Source organism: Trichosurus vulpecula, chromosome 8 (genome assembly GCF_011100635.1).
Source record: "Trichosurus vulpecula isolate mTriVul1 chromosome 8, mTriVul1.pri, whole genome shotgun sequence".
NCBI lineage: Eukaryota > Metazoa > Chordata > Mammalia > Diprotodontia > Phalangeridae > Trichosurus > Trichosurus vulpecula.
Window position 1 is genome coordinate 253,610,669 of NC_050580.1, and position 21,102 is coordinate 253,631,770.

At 41.4% G+C, this 21,102-nt stretch overlaps 1 protein-coding gene across 3 annotated transcripts in view; it reads right to left on the minus strand.

Moving 5' to 3' along the window:
• Positions 1-17,577, minus strand: part of PPP4R4 (protein phosphatase 4 regulatory subunit 4) — a 129,734-nt gene extending 112,157 nt beyond the window's left edge. For 2 of the 3 annotated variants that reach the window (XM_036737103.1, XM_036737105.1), the window contains exons 1-2: positions 17,385-17,529; positions 14,994-15,067 (exon numbers count right to left, since the gene is read on the minus strand). In XM_036737103.1, coding sequence (XP_036592998.1) covers positions 14,994-15,067; positions 17,385-17,501 — 191 coding nt within the window. In that variant the 5' untranslated portion in view covers positions 17,502-17,529. Of the gene's footprint in view, positions 1-14,993; positions 15,068-17,384 lie in introns of all 3 variants that reach the window. The other variant, XM_036737104.1, reaches the window with a different exon arrangement.
• Between the last annotated feature and the right edge of the window lie 3,525 nt (positions 17,578-21,102).

Genomic DNA, 21,102 nt, shown 5'->3' on the forward strand with positions numbered 1-21,102 from the left:
GAACCTATATCAGATTACATGCCGTCTTGCAGGGAGGAGGGGGAAGGAGGAGAGGAAGAAAATTTGAAACTCAAAAACTTGTGGAACTGAGTGTTGTAAACTAAACAAAAATTAATTTTAAAAATCTGTAATTAAAAAAATAATAATACCTACCTCATAGGGCTATTGTCAGATTTCAATCATAATGATGTAAACACTATGCAAACTTTGAAGTACTATAATAAATGTGTTATCATTATACTTTAAAATATAGGTACATTAGAAAATTGGAAGGTAATGAACATAAATGTATACATATTATACCTATTAGGGATTATACCTCCTAACAATGCCAAGAAACAAAGATTCCGTGTTTACCAAAATACTCATTTTTAAGTTTTGCCTCAGTTTTTTGAAGTCAAGAAACATGAAAGGAAACAGATCTGTATGCTTATTAAACATACATTTAGCTAGCCTGCTAGTATTAAATACAGTATACCATGCCCTGATGAACAGTGAAGCAATGTTATAGAATAGATCCAATGAATAATACTTCCACAAAACCATTTTAAAACTCTTCACTCACTTGTAATACAATGAATGTTGACTAAGAAAGCTTTAGCTAAAATAATTCTACTACATTATATAAAACATCTGTGTTGTAAAGTGTTTTACATCGATACACGAGGTCTCATATTACCTTCATCTAAAAATCCTTCTCCTCATGCCCTTGCTCCTAGGCCACCCGATTCCTCCAGTAGATCCCCAGGCCTACCTCTAATCATCCCTTTTCTCTAACCTAGTTGCTCCTTCCCAGTCTCCTACAAATTCAAATTACTTCAATTCAACCAGCATTTATTGAATGTCTGTCTGCCAGGGATTGGGCTAAGTGCTGGGGGTACAAAGAAAAAAATGCAAACAGTTCTCTGCCCTCAGAGACTATAGTCTGTGAGCAAACCTAAGTCTCATAAACCAGGCCCCTCCAGCTATCCTCCTCTGTCTTACCTCCCCATACAGCCGAACTTCTAGAAGAAGCTGTGTACACTCATTACCTCTGCTACCTTGGTTTCACACTCACTTCCAAGCCCAGGCGAGGTGATTTCCTGCCTCATCATTCAACTAAAGCTATTCTTCCCAAGTTACTAAATGCCTCTTTCTTGACCAATTAAGTGTTCTTTTTTCAGTCCTCATCCTTCTTGACCTCTTTATGTAGCATGTGACAGCTGTTGACAATGACACTATTCTTTTGCTGCTCTGGCCATTCCTCAGTCTCCTTTTGTTGGAGGATCATCCATGTCCCATCCTGTAAATATGAGTGTCTGACAAGGTTTGCACTGGTCCTTTCTCTCTTCACTCTCTTCTGATGACCTCATCAACTGCCAGGAGTTTAATTATCCATCTCTCTCTCTCTCTCTCTCTCTCTCTCTCTCTCTCTCTCTCTCTCTCTCTCTCTCCAGGCCTAGTCTCTGCCCTGAGCTCTAGTCCCATAAGTCCCATATCACTAAATGACTGTAAGACGTTTCAAAATGAGATGCCCCATAGGCATCTCAGACTCAACACATTCTTCATCTTCTCCCTCCCCAAACTATCCTTCCCATATTCTCGATTTCTCAACAGGGAATGACTATCTTCCATTCAGCCAGGTTCACAACTTCAGTGTCCTACTTGATTTTTCACTCTCATTTGCCACTCTCCTCCCCCCTCATCCAGTGAGCTGCCAAATCTTTAAGAGACTGCAGATTCTACTCCTAAATTCTATCCAGATTCTACTCCCATCTCTTGAATCCACCCCCTTTTTTCTACACTCATACCACAACCACCCTAGTGCAGACTCCAATCACTGGAATTTTGACAACAGTCTTCTAACTGGTCTGTCTACACCTGTCTCCCTCTCCCTTCTCTAATCCATCCTTTGCCCGGAATGGGCTGCTAATCTCAGAATCCTTAATGACTGACATTTACCTACCACTTTAAAATGTGCCAAGTGCTTTACGTAAATGATATTATTTGAATATCACAACAACCTTGTAAAGTAGATACAGCTCTGGAAGCTGAGGCTCAAAAATGTCATGTTACTTGCCATGGCCACACAGCTAGTCAGTATCAGAAGTGAGATTCAAACTGAGGTCTTCCTAACTCCAAACTTAGCACCCTATTTACCCTCTTTACGTAGTTATCTCTCCTCCATGGCTTCCCTCATCCCCCTAATTATCAGTGATCTCCCTCATCAGTTTTGCTTGTGCTATGCTTATTTGTGTGTATCTTATATTTCCCCAATAGAACACAAGATCCTTAAGAACATAGACTGTTTGGGGTTTTTTCTTTGTATACCTAGCACAGTGCTTTGCACATAGCAGACATTTAATGTTTAACTGAATCACCAAGTTGGAATGGACTCTTATCAGCATTTAGTTCGACCTACAGCTGAACCAGAATCCTCTCTGTCACATCCCTGACAAGCTGCTTGAAGCTCAACCTTTGCTTGGAGATCTCAAGTGATGAGGAGCTTGCTACCTCAACAAGAGTCCATTGTATTTTTAAACAAGTATAAAATGGTCATTTTTCTTTATATTGAGGGAAAAAAATCTGCCTCTGTAACTTCTACCCATTAGTCCTGTTTCTGCTCTCTGGGACAAGCAGAACAAATTAATCAGTGTTCTAAGTCAGCAGTATTAAATTCAGAAAGAAAAAGGGCCTCTAAACCATACATAAGGATGCTTGCATAAGGATCCCAACCAAAGGAATATTGACTTAGAAAACCACATATTATCATTATCTCTATCCTATTCTATTATCCCAACCAAAGGAATATTGACTTAGAAAACCACATATTAACATTATCTCTATCCTATTCTAATTTTCCAATTTCACTTTAATCCAGTTAGGTCCCTCTTGAGTGTTGCAGGTCTGTTTGATACTTCTATCCTACATGATAGCCCTTCAAACACCTAAAAACAGCTATTACGTGCACCACTTTTGCTTCAGTAGGCTAAAAATCGCCACTTTCTTCAGCTGGTTGTCATATGATATGATCTCCACTTTTTTTTATCATCATCCTGATTGCCCTCTTCTGGATATCCCCTACCTTGTAAATATTCTCCCTAAAATGTAGTGCTGGGCACTGAACACAGTTATCTACATGTGGTTCAGGTAGGCCATGATACGGTAAGGCTATTCTCTTTCTCATTCTAGATATAACGAAACTACTTAAAGATCACATTCACTTTTTTGGCTGCCAAGTTACACTGTTAACTCATATTGAGACAGCAAGCCATTAACTGCCACCCCCATCCCATCTTTTTCTCAACAAAAACTTTCAGATGGCCACAAATACTAACAATCTAAATATATTTATGCCTAGAGCTCATTCCATAACAAAACACAACGGCAGGAGACACTATGAAGCATAGAAGACACTTAGCCATCCCCCAAAACATTCTCAACTTTATAAAGGGTGCGATCATCTGATTTGAATATGGCACCCAATTTCTTGTAAAATACGCATTAAAAACACTGAATTTGGAACTCTCTCTCTCTCACACACACACACACCAGCCAGCTGAGACCTTCCCCTCTTCCCTACCGAAGGCTGCTCTGCATGGCACCTCTTCCTTCACACCTGCAGGCGGCGACTAAGCTGACCCAGGTCACTGGCGCCACCTAGTGTCTGACAGAATTTCTCTTGAGATCCTATGCTCCCACCTCCCTTGTTTTCCTAGTCACAACATAGTAATCACATCCCAGGCACTCTACCATACATACGGGTACACATATATCCTTCAACACCCTAATGACTCTTTCAATTCTTGTCCAGTTACAATCACTCAATCAACGAACATTTATTAAGCGCTTACTATGTGTGTCAGACACTGTGTTAAATGCAGAGAATACAAAGAGGCCACGGACAGCCCCTGCCCTCAAGGAGCTTACAATCTAACCAGGGAGAGGCATGTAAACAAATATATACAAACAAGCTACATACAGAATAAATAAGAAATAATTAACAGAGGGAAAGCCCTGGAATTTCTTAAGAACAGATAGGGAAGGCTTGTAGAAGGTGAGATTTTAGTTGGATTTAAAGGCAGCCAGAGAGGTCAGGAGTTGGAGTAGAGGAGAGTGAGCATTCCATGCATGGGAGGCAGGGGAAATGCCCTGAGACAAGAGAAGCTATCTTGTTCATGGAATAGGCAGGAAGTCTGTGTCACTGAATCAAAAGAGTACATGTGGAGAGTGAGATGTAGAAAGAATGGAAAGGTAGGAGGGAGCCAGGTTTTGATGAAAGTCAAACAGAGCATTTGTATTTAATCCTGTAAGATTAGGGAAAAGGAAGCCACTGGAGTTTATTGAATGAAGGCGGGGTGGTGATAAAATCAGATCTGCATTTCAGGAAAATCACTTTAGAGGTTGAATGTACGAAGGATTAGAGAGTAAGGAGAGAAGTGAGGCAAGCAGATCCATCCACAGACTATGTAATAATCTGGACATGAGGTGATGAGGGCCTGTACTAGAATGGTAGAGTGGTAGCAGTGTCAGAATAGAGGTATCGCAAAGATGAAATCAACAATTCTTGGCAAAGGTTAGATATGGGGGGGGGGGAGGTATAAGATAGTGATGACTCCTGGTTTGGGAGCCTGAGGAACTGGAAGGATGGTGGTGCCCTCTACAGTAATAGGGAAGATGGGAAGTGCGGTGGGGGTGTGGCGGGTTTAAGGGGAAAGATAATGAGTTCCATTCTGGACATACTGAGTTTAAGACATCTACGGGATATCCAATTTAAGATGTCAGAAAAAAAGTTACCACAGGCAAATTTCTCCCTCTCTCTTCATTCTATGTTTGCTAAATATAAGTTTTAATGCAATATTTATAGCAAGGAAAAGGAAAGCTGTTAAGTTTTTCAATGAAATTAGACATAACAATGAATCACTTCCATTAGTCTCTAAATCCCTTGAAAGTGTGTAGATATACATCTCATCATTTCCAAAAGCCTCTACCTATTCTTTCTCTTCCAATTAAACTCATTTTTCCTCAAGAACTAGTACACAAGATGATACTATATCTGACTTACATAAAATAATCTGGAACTGAAGTACTTAATGAGAGCATAATCTTTAAGCACTAAAACTTTATTTCAGCCATCTGACAAAAACGTCTACAACATCCACAAGAAGGTAAAGTGTTCTGTCACGTTAATCAGTTAATACTGAAAGCGATTTAACCCGCCCTCAATGACTCTCAATAATAATGACACCTTGCCTAGATGTTCAGGACTACTGCTACCTCCACCACAAGGACCCAGACTTGGATGCTTAGAGAGTTAAGTCTCTTTTTCATAGTTTTCCTGTCTCCGATCATCACCACCTTTCATTGCTGTCAGTGTACCAATACTTAGTTCTTCTCATCTCCCTCACTCCAATGAATGTTCCTGATATTCTCTGGAGAAAGAAATCAGGCAGTTGGAATTATGTCTAAAATAAAAGGAGATAGGTCCTATGTGAGAGTCTAAGGGATCTTCTAATAGTACAGTTTAAGTGAGATCTGTTTTGGCTACTCATTAGTTTTGGGGTTTGGTTTTTTTCTGCTTACTTTGCAGGTTGGAAACTATATTCTACTCAGAGATTCCCAATCCGATCCCTGGGGCGCTGGAACGATTGGCGGGGAGGGGGGGGGGGCTATAGCAGCTTCGGGTGCAAACAAAAAAAGGGTTGGTGGAAGCATAAGGAAGAGAAGAAAATTTTGAAAAACTGTTCATACATGTTTCATCTGACATATAACAGAATTAAAAGTCATAGTGATTACATTATTTTCCAAATAATACAAAATGCAAGTCACGACCAGTCAGTGGTCAAGTCTGCCAACAGGTTTTAATAAGCAAGTGTTGGCAGGTGAGCTATGCATTGTTGGGGAGTTCAACATACATTAGCAGGAATATGTGTGTGTAATGAGTTGAATACATGATGCAGTACTGCGTCATCAAAATTTCAATGCAGGAAAAAAACCATAAGTTCACAATAAATTATTCAATTTAAGATGTAATTTAAAAAATTTACTTTTTGACATGACACGAATTTAAAAAAAAAAATTAAAGGGTCAAAGAAAATAGATTTCCAGGGTGGGGCACTCAGTAGTTTTTTTAAAAGGGGACAGCAGGCCAAATAAGTTTGGGAACCTCTGTTCTACATAGTTGTGATTCCTAGATACGTCACCTCTGGATCAGTGAGGTGATAATGAATTTCTTTTTTAAACCACATACTACTAGTCATTCAATTATATTGCTTTTCCATTTAATTAATGTTATGACAGTATTGTATTCTACTTTTTCCATTAAAAATTCAGGGACTTTTCAGGTAGAATAGGCTTTAGTTACTCATGCTGGGAATATGATCACTTTGGCAAATACATTTTTATTAGAAAGTGTCTTATGAATTCCAAACAACCAGTTTACAAACATTTTTTAGGACATAACCTGTTTGAATCTGTACTATACTCAAACTAAGAAAATGCATCGTTCACTTTCACAATTTTAACATTAAAGTTTCTAGCAGTAAAAAGGTTCAATATATTTAGAGTTGGAAGAGGCTTTAATGATTCAGTCACAAACCCCTCACTTTCCAGGAAAGGAAACTGAGGCCCACAGACATTAAGTGACTTGTATAAGGTCACCAGTAAAGGACAGAGCCAACATTCAAACCCAGGTTCTCTGATTCCAATTTCATGTTCTTTCCACTACATCATATGGCCTCTCTATCTAGTAATGAACTATACCACATGGTCATAATTCTTAAGTATAAACAAAAAGTGTAACTGTTTAGTTGTATTGTAAATCTTTGCTATTATTATTAGAATCTGATGGTAAGAAAAACACTACATTGTATCCTCTATTAGATATAAAATGTAACAATTTTTGTAATTCATGAAATTATTAAGTACCAATTATCTATCCTGTAAATCCTAGTAACTAAAAAGGAGGGTTTTGAAGAACAAGAATGTCAGATTTTCACACACTTCCATGCTACAAGCAATATACTATAAAAGTTACTGTAACTTAGAAGTGGCATCTAAGGGTCCCTTTCTGTTGGAAGGACTTGTACAAGTTTGGGGACCCTGGGTAGTAGTCCTAATTCTGGAAGCTATACCTTTTCCTATAATCTGCTATAAAACAATTAATTCTTGAGAAGCATCATTAGAAGGAACAACACAACAAACTCAAGGCTGGAAGCAGGAAGTACAGTTTTAAACAGTGGCTGGTACAGATACATTGCTTTGCTTTGGGGGCAAATTTGAATTTCCTCATTTCCAGCACTGCTGTATATGTCCCACCTTCAAGTTCTTTCATTTGTTGCTCTCAGGCTTAGAAATGCTTTCTCTCCTTACAATCTCACGGAATTTCTTACTTCTTTCAAGACATAGCTCAAATACCACCTTCTACCTGAAGTCTTTCCTGATTACCTCCAAACATGACGACGTTTCCTCCTTAAATCACCTTGTATTTCTCATGTGTATACATGTGTCTATGTATAAATATGCATGCCTATATACATTACATGTAGTACAATATGCATATATACAAGCACACATATGCATATATACACACAGAGACATATAAATATATATTCATACAGATATATACATATATACACATTTACGTATACATATATGAGTATTTTATCTGGAAAGAACATAAGCCCACTGAAAGCAGGGACTGGTTCCTTTTTCTTTGTATCTCTCCTCCCCACCGCCCCCCACCCCTGCCAGGGAAGGCACTTTTAAATGTTTCTTATTAATCTCAGTTCTCTATAATGTTAAATATTTGGCTAAGAGGTGATGAATATCTAAGGTCTAAAAACAGAACACCACAGCTTTATCTGGATTCCGACCCCAGCCCTTCTGTACTGCCTATGTGACCTTGGAAATCTCTTAACCTTTCTAGACTTCTATTTCCTCTTTTGTAAAATGAGAAAAATAGATTAAATGATCTCTAAGATCCCTTTCAGCTCTAAATTCTATTGACTTACAATGCATACAACACAGAGATTTCTATTTATATACAACCACACAGAGATACAATAGTTGTACAAAAAAAGTTTTTTAAATTAGCTTGCTTTGACTAACACTATAGTGTTAGTTATGTTAATAAAGAATGAAGTCTGCAACGTGGAGGTCAAAGGATTAAACTAACACCTTGCTACAGAGAGGCCGAGTCACATAAGCTCTATAATTTGCACCGTTATGTTTCGGAGGTATGTGGTTTTCCCTGCTTCGTTCAAATCTGTCTAATGATGGTGAATATGAAGGATTTCCACTGCCTACTTTAGGACTCAAGTAGTTTGCATAGATAACTATCTATATCAGGAATAAAAGATAACTACTATTCTCAATTCTCTCTGAATTGGTTCACATGTCAAGCTCCAGACTCTCCAATGCAGGTGGTGAGAGTAGAGAAATAACCTTGTTGATTACTTTTACCTTAGAGAAAATAGTCTGCTTTGGGTTTTAAACTTTTTACTTTTCTTCCTGAAGTCAGCAGAACAAGTCTGCTTGCCACTGATGCTATCACAGGGAGAGCCTTCTGAAGCCACAACTTGAGTAAGCAAAAGGAAACAGGTGCCTCCTATGGCTATGGCTGTTCCTCATCACAAGGCCCCCCAGGAGGACAGATGAAGGGGAAAAATCTCCAATACCCTCCCTCTGTCTTCATATATCTATCACTTTCCCAAAACAAGGACTAAAACAGGCCAAAAAGACTTGTCCTCAATGACCTCAACAGGCATTCGATATCTGAAGTGTAAAATTGCACTACAATTCATTATTTCAGTAGTTCACTGAGTGCTAAATGGTCTCTACTCATACTCCTTTTGCAGAAGAGCCACTCATCATTACACCTCCTCGCAATAAGAAGTATCGTCTGGCGGGTTATTCTTTTGAAGAAGAACCTCTCCATGTCCTTCAGGAGGTCAAGCGGTTGCTGGTAACACCCTCAGAGGAAAAAAAAAGCAACTTTCCAACATTAGCTTTTACCTCTAACCCTAAAGCAAAAGCTGGTTCAGCTGTATGACTTGCCTCTTTTATGGAAGAAGACTACAGAGCATCTGTGTTTGAAACCAAGGGTATGAGCTTAAAGGCAAATAATAAAATCTCCCTGTCATATTTTTAAAGAAGATGATATAAGTAAAGGGAAAAAGGGACTACAAGGGCTAATCTTATAGACAAGCCAAATTTCCCTGCTATATGGAAGATGAAGAACTAAAAAGTATTTCTAATGATTTTCGTCACTTTTGCCTACTAAAACAAAATAACCTGATGAGGGCATAATTTGTTCGGACCATTATAAAGCTCCCTCAAATTCAGTGATGTTAAATAGTGATCAAGGCTGGAGAAGAGAGAAGAAAACAGATAGTAGGAACAAAAGTAACTTAAGCAAGGAGACAGAACATGGCTTGGATATGTGCAGCGTCATTAAGGTGGTTGTGTATCTGCTTGTTACTGCATCATGAAGAGAAAAAAGTGAACCTATAATATACCAGCTACTCCAGATCACCAAAAAATCCTTAGCAGAAACAGGCCTTCATAGAACCACACTGGGCCTTAAAAGCAAAAGAAAATGGTGAAGACAAGAAAAGAAATGGTACGACATAAGACTACAAAGGAGGGGAGAAAAAATTTCCATGTGTCACTTTTCTGTTCTACGCAGCAACTAGGATGCATATTTTAAAAGACAATTGAAAAAAAGCTAGATGGCAACCCTAAACACTGCAGTTCTTCCTCACTATCTTATAGCTACCCAGATTCTAGTGTTGTACTTCGAGGAGAGGGGTGCTGGAGTTCTTGGGTGAGGGAGTTACATCCAGTGATAAGTAACAGCCACAGTAGATAGAAGTAGTTTTGTTTGTTTTATTTCCACTGTTCCAGCTGCAGAAATCTCTCTCTGTGATGTCACTAGGGGGCAGCACTTACTCCTAGAAAATGGGAAGAGAAAGTAAAAAGGTCAAAGTTTAATGTTAACTTTCAACAAGCCAAAAATTAAAAGATGAACTTTCTACTTTATCTGAATTTCCCTAGTAAAATACAAAATTAAAAAAATGGCAGAATCTATTTTTAAAGTGGGCAACATGAAAATGAATTTAAGCACTATTCTTTATTTTTACTATATCATTTTAATAGTAAAACTTTACAGAAAAGGCATCATGGCCAGGAAATGCTAATCTGTAAAATATTTCAACAATAAAAATGTTCTTGACATAGTTTAAGCTAAATTACTTATTTATATCTTGGGATAATTTTGCCTTATGACAATCCTTATTAGTAACGAATTACCACCTATCATGTTACTAGACAACTAGCAGAACATATTTTTGTTATTATTTATCAGTTACTTGACTGCTTCTGAAATTTTGGTGGCAAGAGATATGTGGCATTTTTTATTCCAACTAATAACTCCTATTTCCATAATAATAATAATAATAATGATAAACTGACAGGTATGTAATATTTTAAGGTTTTCAAATCACTTTACATACATTATTTCATTTGACTCTTACACCAGAGCCCTGTGAGATAGGAATACTATGTGTAATATTATCTGCCATTTTACAAACGGGGAAACTGATGCTCAAATGGTTAAGTTAGCTGCCAACTCTAAGATTGTAATGGTAGGTACAAATATTATCCCCTTTCTAAAGATGGGATTATTGAGGCTCAGAGATCATTTAAATGTCTTGCCCAAGGTCCCATAACCTACACTAAGGATCAGGTCTAGGACTGAAACCTAGGATTTCTGACTCCAAGGCCAATGTTCTTTCCACTAGCCAGAAGCAATCATTCATGAAAAAGAAGTTGTGAGAGTTAGGGTTGTTATTTTTGGTAATTTTTACCTACAGAATTGAGGTCTTTAAGAAAAGGCTACATAATGACTTGTTGGGGACACTGCAGATTGGATTTCTGATTTGGTGAGATGTTGAACTAGATAATCTCTGAGGTCTGTCCTAAATCCAAATCTATGATTCTCTATCTCATAAAGTATGAAAAGTAATTAGAGTGTTTTAGAGGCAAAGAAATATGAAAGTGTAAAGTAATCAGTATCATCACCATCTACAATTTTATACGAGTTTTCTATTTGTATACAGAAAAGAAAAATCAATTTGGTTTAATTCTTGTAGAAGGTAATCTTCAAAAAAATAAACACACCTGATACATTTAATTATTACTGAATACCCTTTATACATAATACAATGCTAGGCATCGAAGCGTGATAAAAAGAAATATAAAAACAAGTCTCGCACATCAGGAGATTACAACCTATTTAGGAAGACAAAACACACACAGGAAACAACTAAGTAATAACATAAAACAGTAGAGAGGTAAATGTTTTCAAAATTCTTAAAGCACTTATTTTTTAAATGCTATATATCAAGGTGAACTATCATTACTATTAGCCAAATTAATGTGGGCAGTATGCACAACTGAAAAGGGAAGTAATCTATACAGATGAGAACAACAGCCAAGACGTTTAAGAATTACAGTGACTTGAGTTGGCCTTTAAATATGAGTAAGATTTGAATAGGCAGATGGGAGGGGGAAAGGCATTCCAGGCAGGAAGAACAAGATGAACAAAGGCGCCAATGAAGGAATAATAAATAGCATTTACAGAGTGCCTTAGAGTTTGCAAAGTATTGACCCCACAACAACCCAGTGAGATATGATATGCAGTGCAAGGATTATAATGCCCATGTCGCACATAAGGAAAGACTGATGCTCAAGAAGTCCACATCCGCTTATATTCCCAGCACGAAAAGACTTCTGATTTAGGATCTGAATCTGTCATTTGATTCCTCATTCAGGGCTCTTTCAATTAAATGTTCTGAAGAGAATCAGAAGATCAGTTGGAGCAGGGGCTTCATATAGAGGAATCAGGAGTTAAAGAGATCCCAGTAAAGTTGGACTACAGAATCCTGAATGCCAGACTGAGGAATTTGGACTTTATCTTGAAGGCAACAGGGAGCCACTAGAGGCCTCTGAGCAGCAGAGTTCATGATTGTGGTGTCTTTAGAGGCTTAAGTAATTAAAAATATTGAAATATTTTATGCCCCATGCACATCCCTAAACTCTATGCCAGCACCCCAAAGAAAAGGTAGAATGGGAAAAAGAGGTTGTTTTGTTATTGTGACTAACCCTACAAGCTGTGGATAGTGGCCAAGCTCTTTTGCCATAGTGCTATAACGCCACTACCTGGGCTTTCAGAATTCCACCCACTCAACATCACTACAAAAGTTCTTCAGTTTTAATGTTCAAACACTACATTTTGAATTAATAGTTTTGAAAATAGTTGCCCTATGTTAGCGGGTGAATTGATGATCGGTATATTATTGCGTAAGCATAAAAATACTTTCGTTGACCACATACTTATTTTTAATGTACAAATGGCAGAAGGAATCATAGAGACAAAGCATTTTCTCTAGTGTTGATATTTGGCTTTCCTAACTTAATGTGATCACAGCAACTACAACACATGTGATGACTTAAATGTTACAAAGCACTTTTCTCACAACTCTGTGAGGTAAGGAGAACAAGTATTAGTCCTACTTTACAAAAGAAGAAACAAAGGCTGGATGGGGCTAAGTGGTTTGCCCAAGGTCATTCTGCCAATCAATAGAACCAAGATTCAAAGCTCAACCTCCTGACTGAAGGTCCAGTGTTCTTTCCACTGTTCCACACTGCCTTATCCTGCTCAATTTCTGAATATGAAAAGCAAAAACAAAAACAAAGGCCTGGCCTGTATAAATAGAAAAATAAAAATATCTGAAAGTAATAGATGCAGCAGTAGGGGAAAAATGTTAAGTATCTAAAAAACAAGAATATTATGTTCAGGGAAACTGAAGAAGAATAAGAGGTGAAAGAAAATAGGGCTCAGCATGTGTCAGGTTCTAGGGTATTCAGAAATATGATGAACAGGATGGATAAATTAAGAAAAAAAATTTAAAACACACACACATGAGCCAGGGACATTATGGTATTATCAAGATAAAGTCCTAAATAAACCTATGCTAAGCAAATCGCAAATATGACCAAAAATTTAAGTTTTATTCCTTTAAAAACTGACCTAATAAGTGAAATTCCATTTTCCTTTAGGAAGTAGAGAAAATAGGAGGAACAGAAAAACAGAACTGAGTTAGAGAACCAATAAAATGAACTAGTTTTTTATTCTAAGTCCCCTGGCAAGGAGCTACAAGGTATATCACCAAAGAAAAGACTACAAGAACACTGTCTCCTTCAAAACTCTCATTGAGTAAGAATGGAAGGAGTTATCTGGACAAGGGCTTTAAATCCCAGAACTCTCCTGAGTATGAGAAAAGAACTCTGACAAGCTATTGAACAGACTTCCTACCAAAAAAAGGGAGGGGGGGGTGGAGCTTGCAGGCAGCAAAATGGAAAAAACCCATGTCTCAGATAACTCCAATAAAGCTTCTACTGTCCAGGTAAGTAGGGCAATGATCTAAATTTCCTGATTGTAAGCCACCGTTTTTCCACTAAATAAAAGGCATTTGTAATGACGAATGTTAAACTCGGAAAGACTATAAGTTACAGAGCCTGTATTTGTAATAGGAGTTTCCTCATACAGGAGTACCCTATACTAATGAAATCCTAAGTCTTAGTCCCATACTTAAATGATACAAATTACATATAAGGCTTTATTCAAACTTTCATCGGAGGCCTACCTTCATATAATAAAAAGTTTATTAACTATTAGAAGAGGCAAAAGACTATTCATGACAGTTACTAAAGGAAAAAGTACTTCGATTAGAGATCCACAGAAAGTAAAAATATATAAAACATTGCATTAGCCGCTCTGCCAAATCTTGTCCCTGCAGCAACACACACACACACACACACACACACCCATACCACCACCACCAATATAAATACATAACTAAACTTGCCAATAAAGATATTCCCTTTTAACTAAAAATTTGGAAAACAATGAACGTCATTAAAGGCAACAAGAAGGACAAAATTTTCACCGGCATCTGCAAACATTTTAGAAATACAATGCTTGGAGAAAAGAGATAATTGGAAATACAGTAATGGCGTGACTGAAGGAAGATAGAGAGCTCAAGATACCAATACTTAAAACAACAACTAAGGAAAAGGAAGCCATGAGCATCATAGATCTAGAACCAGAAGGCACTTCAGAGGCCATTCTAGTAGAGCATTTCCCTCATTTTACAGATGAAAAACTAGGGCCAAGTAAGACTAAATGACTGGCTAAGGGTCACACAAGCATCAGAGGCTGTATTTGAACCCCGTTCCTGTGACTCCAAAATGAATGTTACTTATTCTTATTCTAAGCATCACTACATTAATATTGTTACTAGAATAATGAACTTTAAACAGCTTAAGAAAAACTAAGAAAAATTACAGGAATTAAAGAAAAAATACAGTAAGGAAACTCTGCAAGATAAAATACTAGATATCAAGAGTTCAAGATTTGATTCAACGTCAAAAAGTAGGTTTATGGAACAACCAGCAAATTTGAAACTTAAAAGACAAGTGACTAAATAAAAACACTTTCAATTAAGATCATCACAAGCCCATGTATCTGAAGTGATAAAATACTGAATTTAAACAGTAACATAATTTCCTTTATTCTGTCATCAAAGTAAAAATGCTTTTATCACCAGCACTCTACAATGAATGTTACAATATCAGCCGCTGAATGCTCTTTTTCCCACGGCAACTCACTGACTTGTAAAAGCAAATGCAGGAGACAAGAAAAGGGTAAAATGAAACTCAGCTCATGTTTGGATCTCACTCTAACAAACTGTTTGTAGATTTCATTATCTACGAATTATTAAATACATGGAAACGCATCTAGATGAAGTTTTTATGGACCTAAGCACAAAATGTATTCAAAAGCAGTGTGCCAACTGATCTGGTAAATCTGCAGAGCTCAAATTCAATAAACATCGGTTTCTGCTGTCAGAGGAAAAGATCAGCAATTTTACAGTAAGACTTGGAAATACCTGAGTAGATAAACAGCCCTTTCAATATCATTGAGTTCTTCATCCACTGTTAGTCTTTCTATTTCTTCTGGTGTCTGTCAAATGTGAAACACAAATTATGTAGAAAATTTCTCAGGGTCAACTCTGGAACATACCCAGCCCCCACAACTCTAAAACCTAATAAAGAGTTTTATCTTCCCATGAAGATATATTTCACTAAACTGAAAGATCAATGAGATCCCATCAAGGGGCTTAGATTGAAGAGAGGAACTTCAAATTCCAGATGGCTGGGGGATGGAGGGAGGAGGAATCTTTTTTTCCTCCACTATTTATTAAACAGGAATTACAGGGTGAAAAGCTTCTTTCAAATACGGAAAGCCAGAGGAGAATGTTTCCTTCACCTTCTCTTAGAGGTCTCCTCTTTCTGGACGCAGGGAGGTGGGAGGCAGGAGCAAAGGAAAGGGCTCCAGCTGTGTACGTAAAGTGGGGTGGCAGCAATCAGGGACAAGTGTTTTCTCCCCACTCATTCTGCCCACTCCCCTCCTCACCCTTCCTGCCTTTCCCACAGCTGCTGAGGCTCTGGAAGAAGGCAAAGGGATAGGCCCCTTGGGAAAGGTTCCCTGCACTGGGGCTCCCTTTGCCCACAGACCCCCAAAGAAAGGGTGGGAAGAAGACCATGGGGGGCAGCAGGGCAGAGAGTGGAAAGGGGCAAGAGGAAGAGGAGGATCAGGAGAGCCTACACAAAGTACACAGGCTTTCCTCCCAGTCTGGGGGGCCACCTCACACAAACATGCCACAACCGAAGAAAGAAGGCAGAGAGGGTCCGGAGAGGGCGGGGGCCATGAGATGAGATCTGGAACTAGTTCTTTCTAACCTACCCCTCATCCCACCTGCAGTTCAGTTTTCCACCCCCATTGACAACAGAGTGATTATGGGGAAAAGTGGGTGAGGAGAGGGGCTGTGGAGAGAGGAGGGGAGGAGAAGCAGCGGAGATGCGCTCTGTGTCCCACCTTCCCTCTAGGCTCCAGCCTCCTGGAACCCCTGACTGCTGGGGCAGGGGTGGGGGATTGGAGGTATGGAAAGGTTCCGTGGGCATGAGATGGGACAAAGCGGGGACAGGCTGTTTTTATCCCCAAGCTTTGTCATGGCAGATCCCTTAGTGATTGGGGAGCCAGGTGTGGTAAGAGAGGGGCTGGATGAGAGCAGCTCCTTTCCACAATGGTCTTCAGGAGCCTCTGACTACCCCAGGAGTGAGATATGGAAAGGGTCAGTGAGGAAGGGATGGAGCCCCTGAGAGTAGGTAAGGAAAGGGGGCCAGGGAGTGAGGTGGGATGGGATGGGATGGGATGGGATGGGATGGGATGGGGTGGGATGGTCCTTCCCACCCACTCTTCCCGCTCCCCTGCCCTACTCCCCTTTCTCAATGGGAAAGGGATGGGGATTCTTTCTTTCTTTCTTCCCATCCTCCCTCCTACCCCGTCTCTTGGGGCCCTAGAGGATGATTATGGAAAGGGGGGAGGGAGACAGACTGCGATACAGGCAGAGATAGGTTAGGGGCCAGCCCGGACCCCAGACTCTTCTTACAGAGAGCCTCCAAAAGATGAAGAGGTGGGAGTATGGCTGTGTAGACTGCTGGTACTGCACCAGATGGGATGGGAAGAGTTTCTGTCTACCCCCTCATTCTACTGGAGCCCCTAACGATGATCGGGGAAGGGGCGCTGCAGACGTGAAAGGTAATCATCCCGACCCCGCACTCTTCTTTGCTTGCGTGAGTCGCGGGAGACGCAGGGGTGGCAATACCGAGTGCGGACGGATGCGAGGGGACGGGGGCCGGTGCTTTCTGCCCACCTCCTCCCTCACCCCCACCTCTTGGTTTCCTGGAACCCCTGAAGATGAAGGGAGCTTGGGGAGGCGGGGAGGTAACACGGCACCCCAGACTTCTTTGGCGGAGCCTCTCGAAGCCTCGGAGTTGGGAAATATGGGAGTGTGGACCGATCGGATGGGATGGGATGGATGGGGGCAGGTGATTCTACCCACCTCCTTCCCCACCCCCACGTCCTCATCTCTTGGGACCCATGAAGATGGAGGGGAGGCTGAGGGGAAGGTGAGCTAGGACCCCGGACTCTTTTTCGGGGGAGCCCTGCGAAGACGCAGAGGGTGGAAATACGAGACTGTGGACGGATGGGATGGGATGGGACGGGGCCAGGGGCTTTCTCCTCACTCACCTCCCCCACCTCTCGGTCTCTAGAGCCCCCGGAGATGAAGGGGAGGAGAGATGGGACCCCTGACTCTTCTTCGGGGGACCTCGCCAAGACGTAGAGGGGGAGACCACGGGAACGGGCAGCGATGGGGTGGGGCTGGGGGGCGGCGGAGGCGGGGGGTTCGGCGCGGGGTCCCCCCGAGGGTCCGTACCTTGAGGCTCCGCCGCACCGGCCTCTCGATGATGGTGAGCTCCTGCAGGTCCTCGATGTAGCCGAACAGGCTGTTCTGACTGAAATCCATCTCGGCGGAGGGCGGCAAGGGATGCATGTACGGCGGCCCGCCGCCTCCTCCTCGTCCGCCGCCGCTGCTGCCCTCCGCGGGACTCAGAGCCGCCGCCGCCGCCGCCGCCGCCGCCGCCCGGCTCGGACCAGCCCCAGGGGATCACGGGCCCAGCCCGCCGGCCCGGACACCAGCCCGTACTTTTTTTTTCTTTTTTCCCCCGCCCCAGGCTCCCCCCTCCCCTTGAATGTGAGAAGGGGAGGGAGGAGGGAGAAAGGGGGAGGGGCTGTGGGAAGGAAAGGGGGAGGGACGAAGGGAGGGAGGGAAGGAGGGAAAGAGGGAAGGAAGACAGGAAAGAGGGCGGGCGTGCGAAGGGCTGAGGGGGTGGAGAGAAACAGCCAGGGCCGCGCACCTCAGGCGCCTCGTCCGTCCGGAGCCCCGCCCCCTCCCGTGACGTCGCGTGGCGTCCGGACGCAACCGCCGGGACGACGTCACAGGTGCCCCCCCCCCCCCCCGCCACCGCCACTCCCCCTTCCCCACGCCCCCGAGGCTCCGCCCATTTCTCCTCCTCCTCCTTCCCTTCCCCTCCCTCTCAGCACCTTTCACTGCCCTTTGGGAGGTGGACTGGAAGTGGGCTCTTTCTCCGGTCTATTCCCTTTCATCTCCTGAGAAAGGAATTAAGGGAAAGGACCTGAGGAGGAGGAGGAGGAAAAGAACTTGGTGGGGAGCGGGACTTCTCCCAAAGTGTTCACCCCCAGACTGGAGGATAACCTGCAAAGAAGACTGATGGAAAAAGGGGTTCGGTGGATGAGGTCTCTCCTGTCTGCGGGTGACATTATGCTAATTGCATCAGACCCTTCGGCGTGACCGAACCTTCTGAAAGACCTAGACACCCTCGAAAGAGTGTAACCTAACCAATCTACGTTGGAAAAACCAAGTGGATGAAGATTGTTCCTTCCTGTGCAAGACGTACAGAGGTGGCACAGTGGATAGAATGCTGAAGGCCTGGAGTAGGGAAGACATCTTTCTGAGTTCAAATGTGGGCTCAAACACTGGCTAGCTGTGTGACCCTGGGCAAGTCACTTAACCCTATTTGCTTCCGTGTCCTCATCTGTAAGGCTGGAGAAGGAAACGGCAAACCACTCCAGTATCTTTGCCAAGAAGAGGTCACAAACTGAAACGACCCAACCACCGCAACATAAATCCTGGACGGTGGTGAACGTTGACCTGGGCCCAGGATCAAATAAGAGGATACAGGCTGTATCATCTTCGGAAAATTTCAAAAAACCTCCAATGATTCCAAACAACTCCCTGCCACAAAAGTCCATCTTTCTAATATCAAGTTCTCTCTGGGATGACACAGGGCTGAACACCACAATGTCAAAGGCATTACTAATGTAAGTGACCCAAAGGACCACAGAAAGGTGCATGGTAGAGGAAAGCATGTTGCAATATATTAATCATGAATGATTTGTACCTCGGTCAGCCCTGGTTTCCTCCTTGGCAAAATGGGGATAATAGTAGCCCCTATCTCACAGAGTTTTCATGAGGATCAGATGAGAGAATACATGTGAAACACTTTGCAAACCTTAGAATGCTATAGAAATATTAGTTGTCATATATTATTATCAAGAAATAATGAAAAATTGTCAAGGACATATATGGTCAGAAAGGGTGATAAGCCATCGTGGAACAAGAATGAAGAATGACAGATGAACAGCCTAAGTGCTGTGCCAATACCTATAAAATTTTAAGAAGAACCAGGGGAAGGCCTTCCTCATATTGGTTGGACTCTTTATGAAGGGCTTTCAGAAGGACCTAGAGAAGAATAGCACAGGATTAGAAGGTTAGGGTTATTTGGGAGTCTCTCTGTTACAGGAACAAGAGAATTTGATCCGTTTCCTCTTGCAATCTTTTAGTTTCATAAAAAGATTGCCATTCCTGGGGAAGTAAAAAATAGTCCACTCCCAGAATGTACATATCCTAATGAGGTTCATTGAAGGATGTTATTTACAGCTCCAAAAGGTTTGGGGAGAGCTGGAAAGGGGATAGTTGTTGTCTTCCTCTGAATCTTGAGTTGGTCCTCCACCAGCCATTTGGGCATTGCAGAGACCAGTGGTTTGGGATTAGCTCATGACAGAGTGGTAGCTCCCAGATGGCTCCTGGGAGTTGCAGCATGCCAGATTGGCTCACCAGTTTTTTCCTGTGAATGCAGAAAAGGTCCTTCCTCTGATGTGTGTTGGTAATGTTTCACTTTTCAGTTCCCAGGGATTCTAGGTTTTGATTACTAGATTGGGTGGCAGATGTCAGAATAATGATATTTCTTATCTCTGCTCAGAATATGGGAATCTGTTGTTTTTGAGAACTAGGGTGCTACCAAAAAAAACTTTTTCATTAGGGCTAAGATGAGCATCAGAATTTTTGGAAACAGGGAGAGATCTCAGCAGTTTAGAGGTATAAGCCAGGATAGTAGCACACAACAAACGGCATAGGTAAATAGGAAAGCAAAATGAGTAGGTACTACAGTGTCCCTGAATATTCTTTAACTCTACCAAGAGGGATGACCTTGAGACATGATTATTTTGTGAAAAGACAATAGAGGCTTTGCTTTAAGGAGATAGAGCTTTCCCCTATGCTGATAACTAATGGTAATTCATTCTAAAGGATAGCATTTGCCGTTTTAAAAATCTTCATAACAGACATAACACTGTGTATTATGAAAATGAGTGTACTGACTACAAACCACACCTGGATACGTTGCAGTAGTCATGCATAGCTCAGCTGACACTCACACAGTAGATAGAGGGAGTACCCACATACATCCATTCAACGTGCAAAAATATTGCTAGGTATTGGGGGTGAAAAGATTGATATGACATCATCTCTACCTTGAAGAGCTTATCATCTATTAAGGGAGTTACAACATGTACATGTATGGCCATGGTAGAGAGTAGATCTATGGAGAAAGAGTAGAGAGTATAATATAAAGTGAACAGTACAGAAGAGAGGGCCTGGCAAAGAAAATTTCTGGAAGAGGTAGAGTCCCTTTTTACATTAATCATCTGTAAAGAGGAAGTTGCTTAGCTAGAGGACAGTCCAATGGTGGATTTGATTACCTCTTAAAGTAGTGAGTTCCTGGTCATCGAGGGTACTCAGTCAAAGGCACCATTCTACAATCAGAGAGGGGAAGAGAAGGGACTCTAGGCCTAGGTGACAAGTTGTACTAGATGCCCTCAGGGGAGCCAGAATTGTGCAAGTGGAGGTAGCATTGCATTTGGACTTAGAAGAAAATCCTAGCCTTTCCACTCACTATCTGTCTGACCTCAGGTAAATCATGCGCCCTCTCTCAGAACCTAGTTTTTTCATCTGTAAAATGAGAGATTTGGCTTAACTCCAAGGTTCCTTCGAGCTAGCTGGAAAGACATTAATTGCAAATTTTAGGGCAACTAGGTGTGGTGCAGGACAGAGTGCTGGGCCTGAAGTCAAGAAAACTCACCTTCCTGACTTCAAATCCAGCCTCAGACACTTAATAGATGTGTGACTCTGAGGCAAGTCACTTAACCTCATCTGACTCAGTTTCCTCATCTGTAAAATGAGCTGGAGAAGGAAATACCAAACCACTCCAGTATCTTTGCCAAGAAAACCCCAA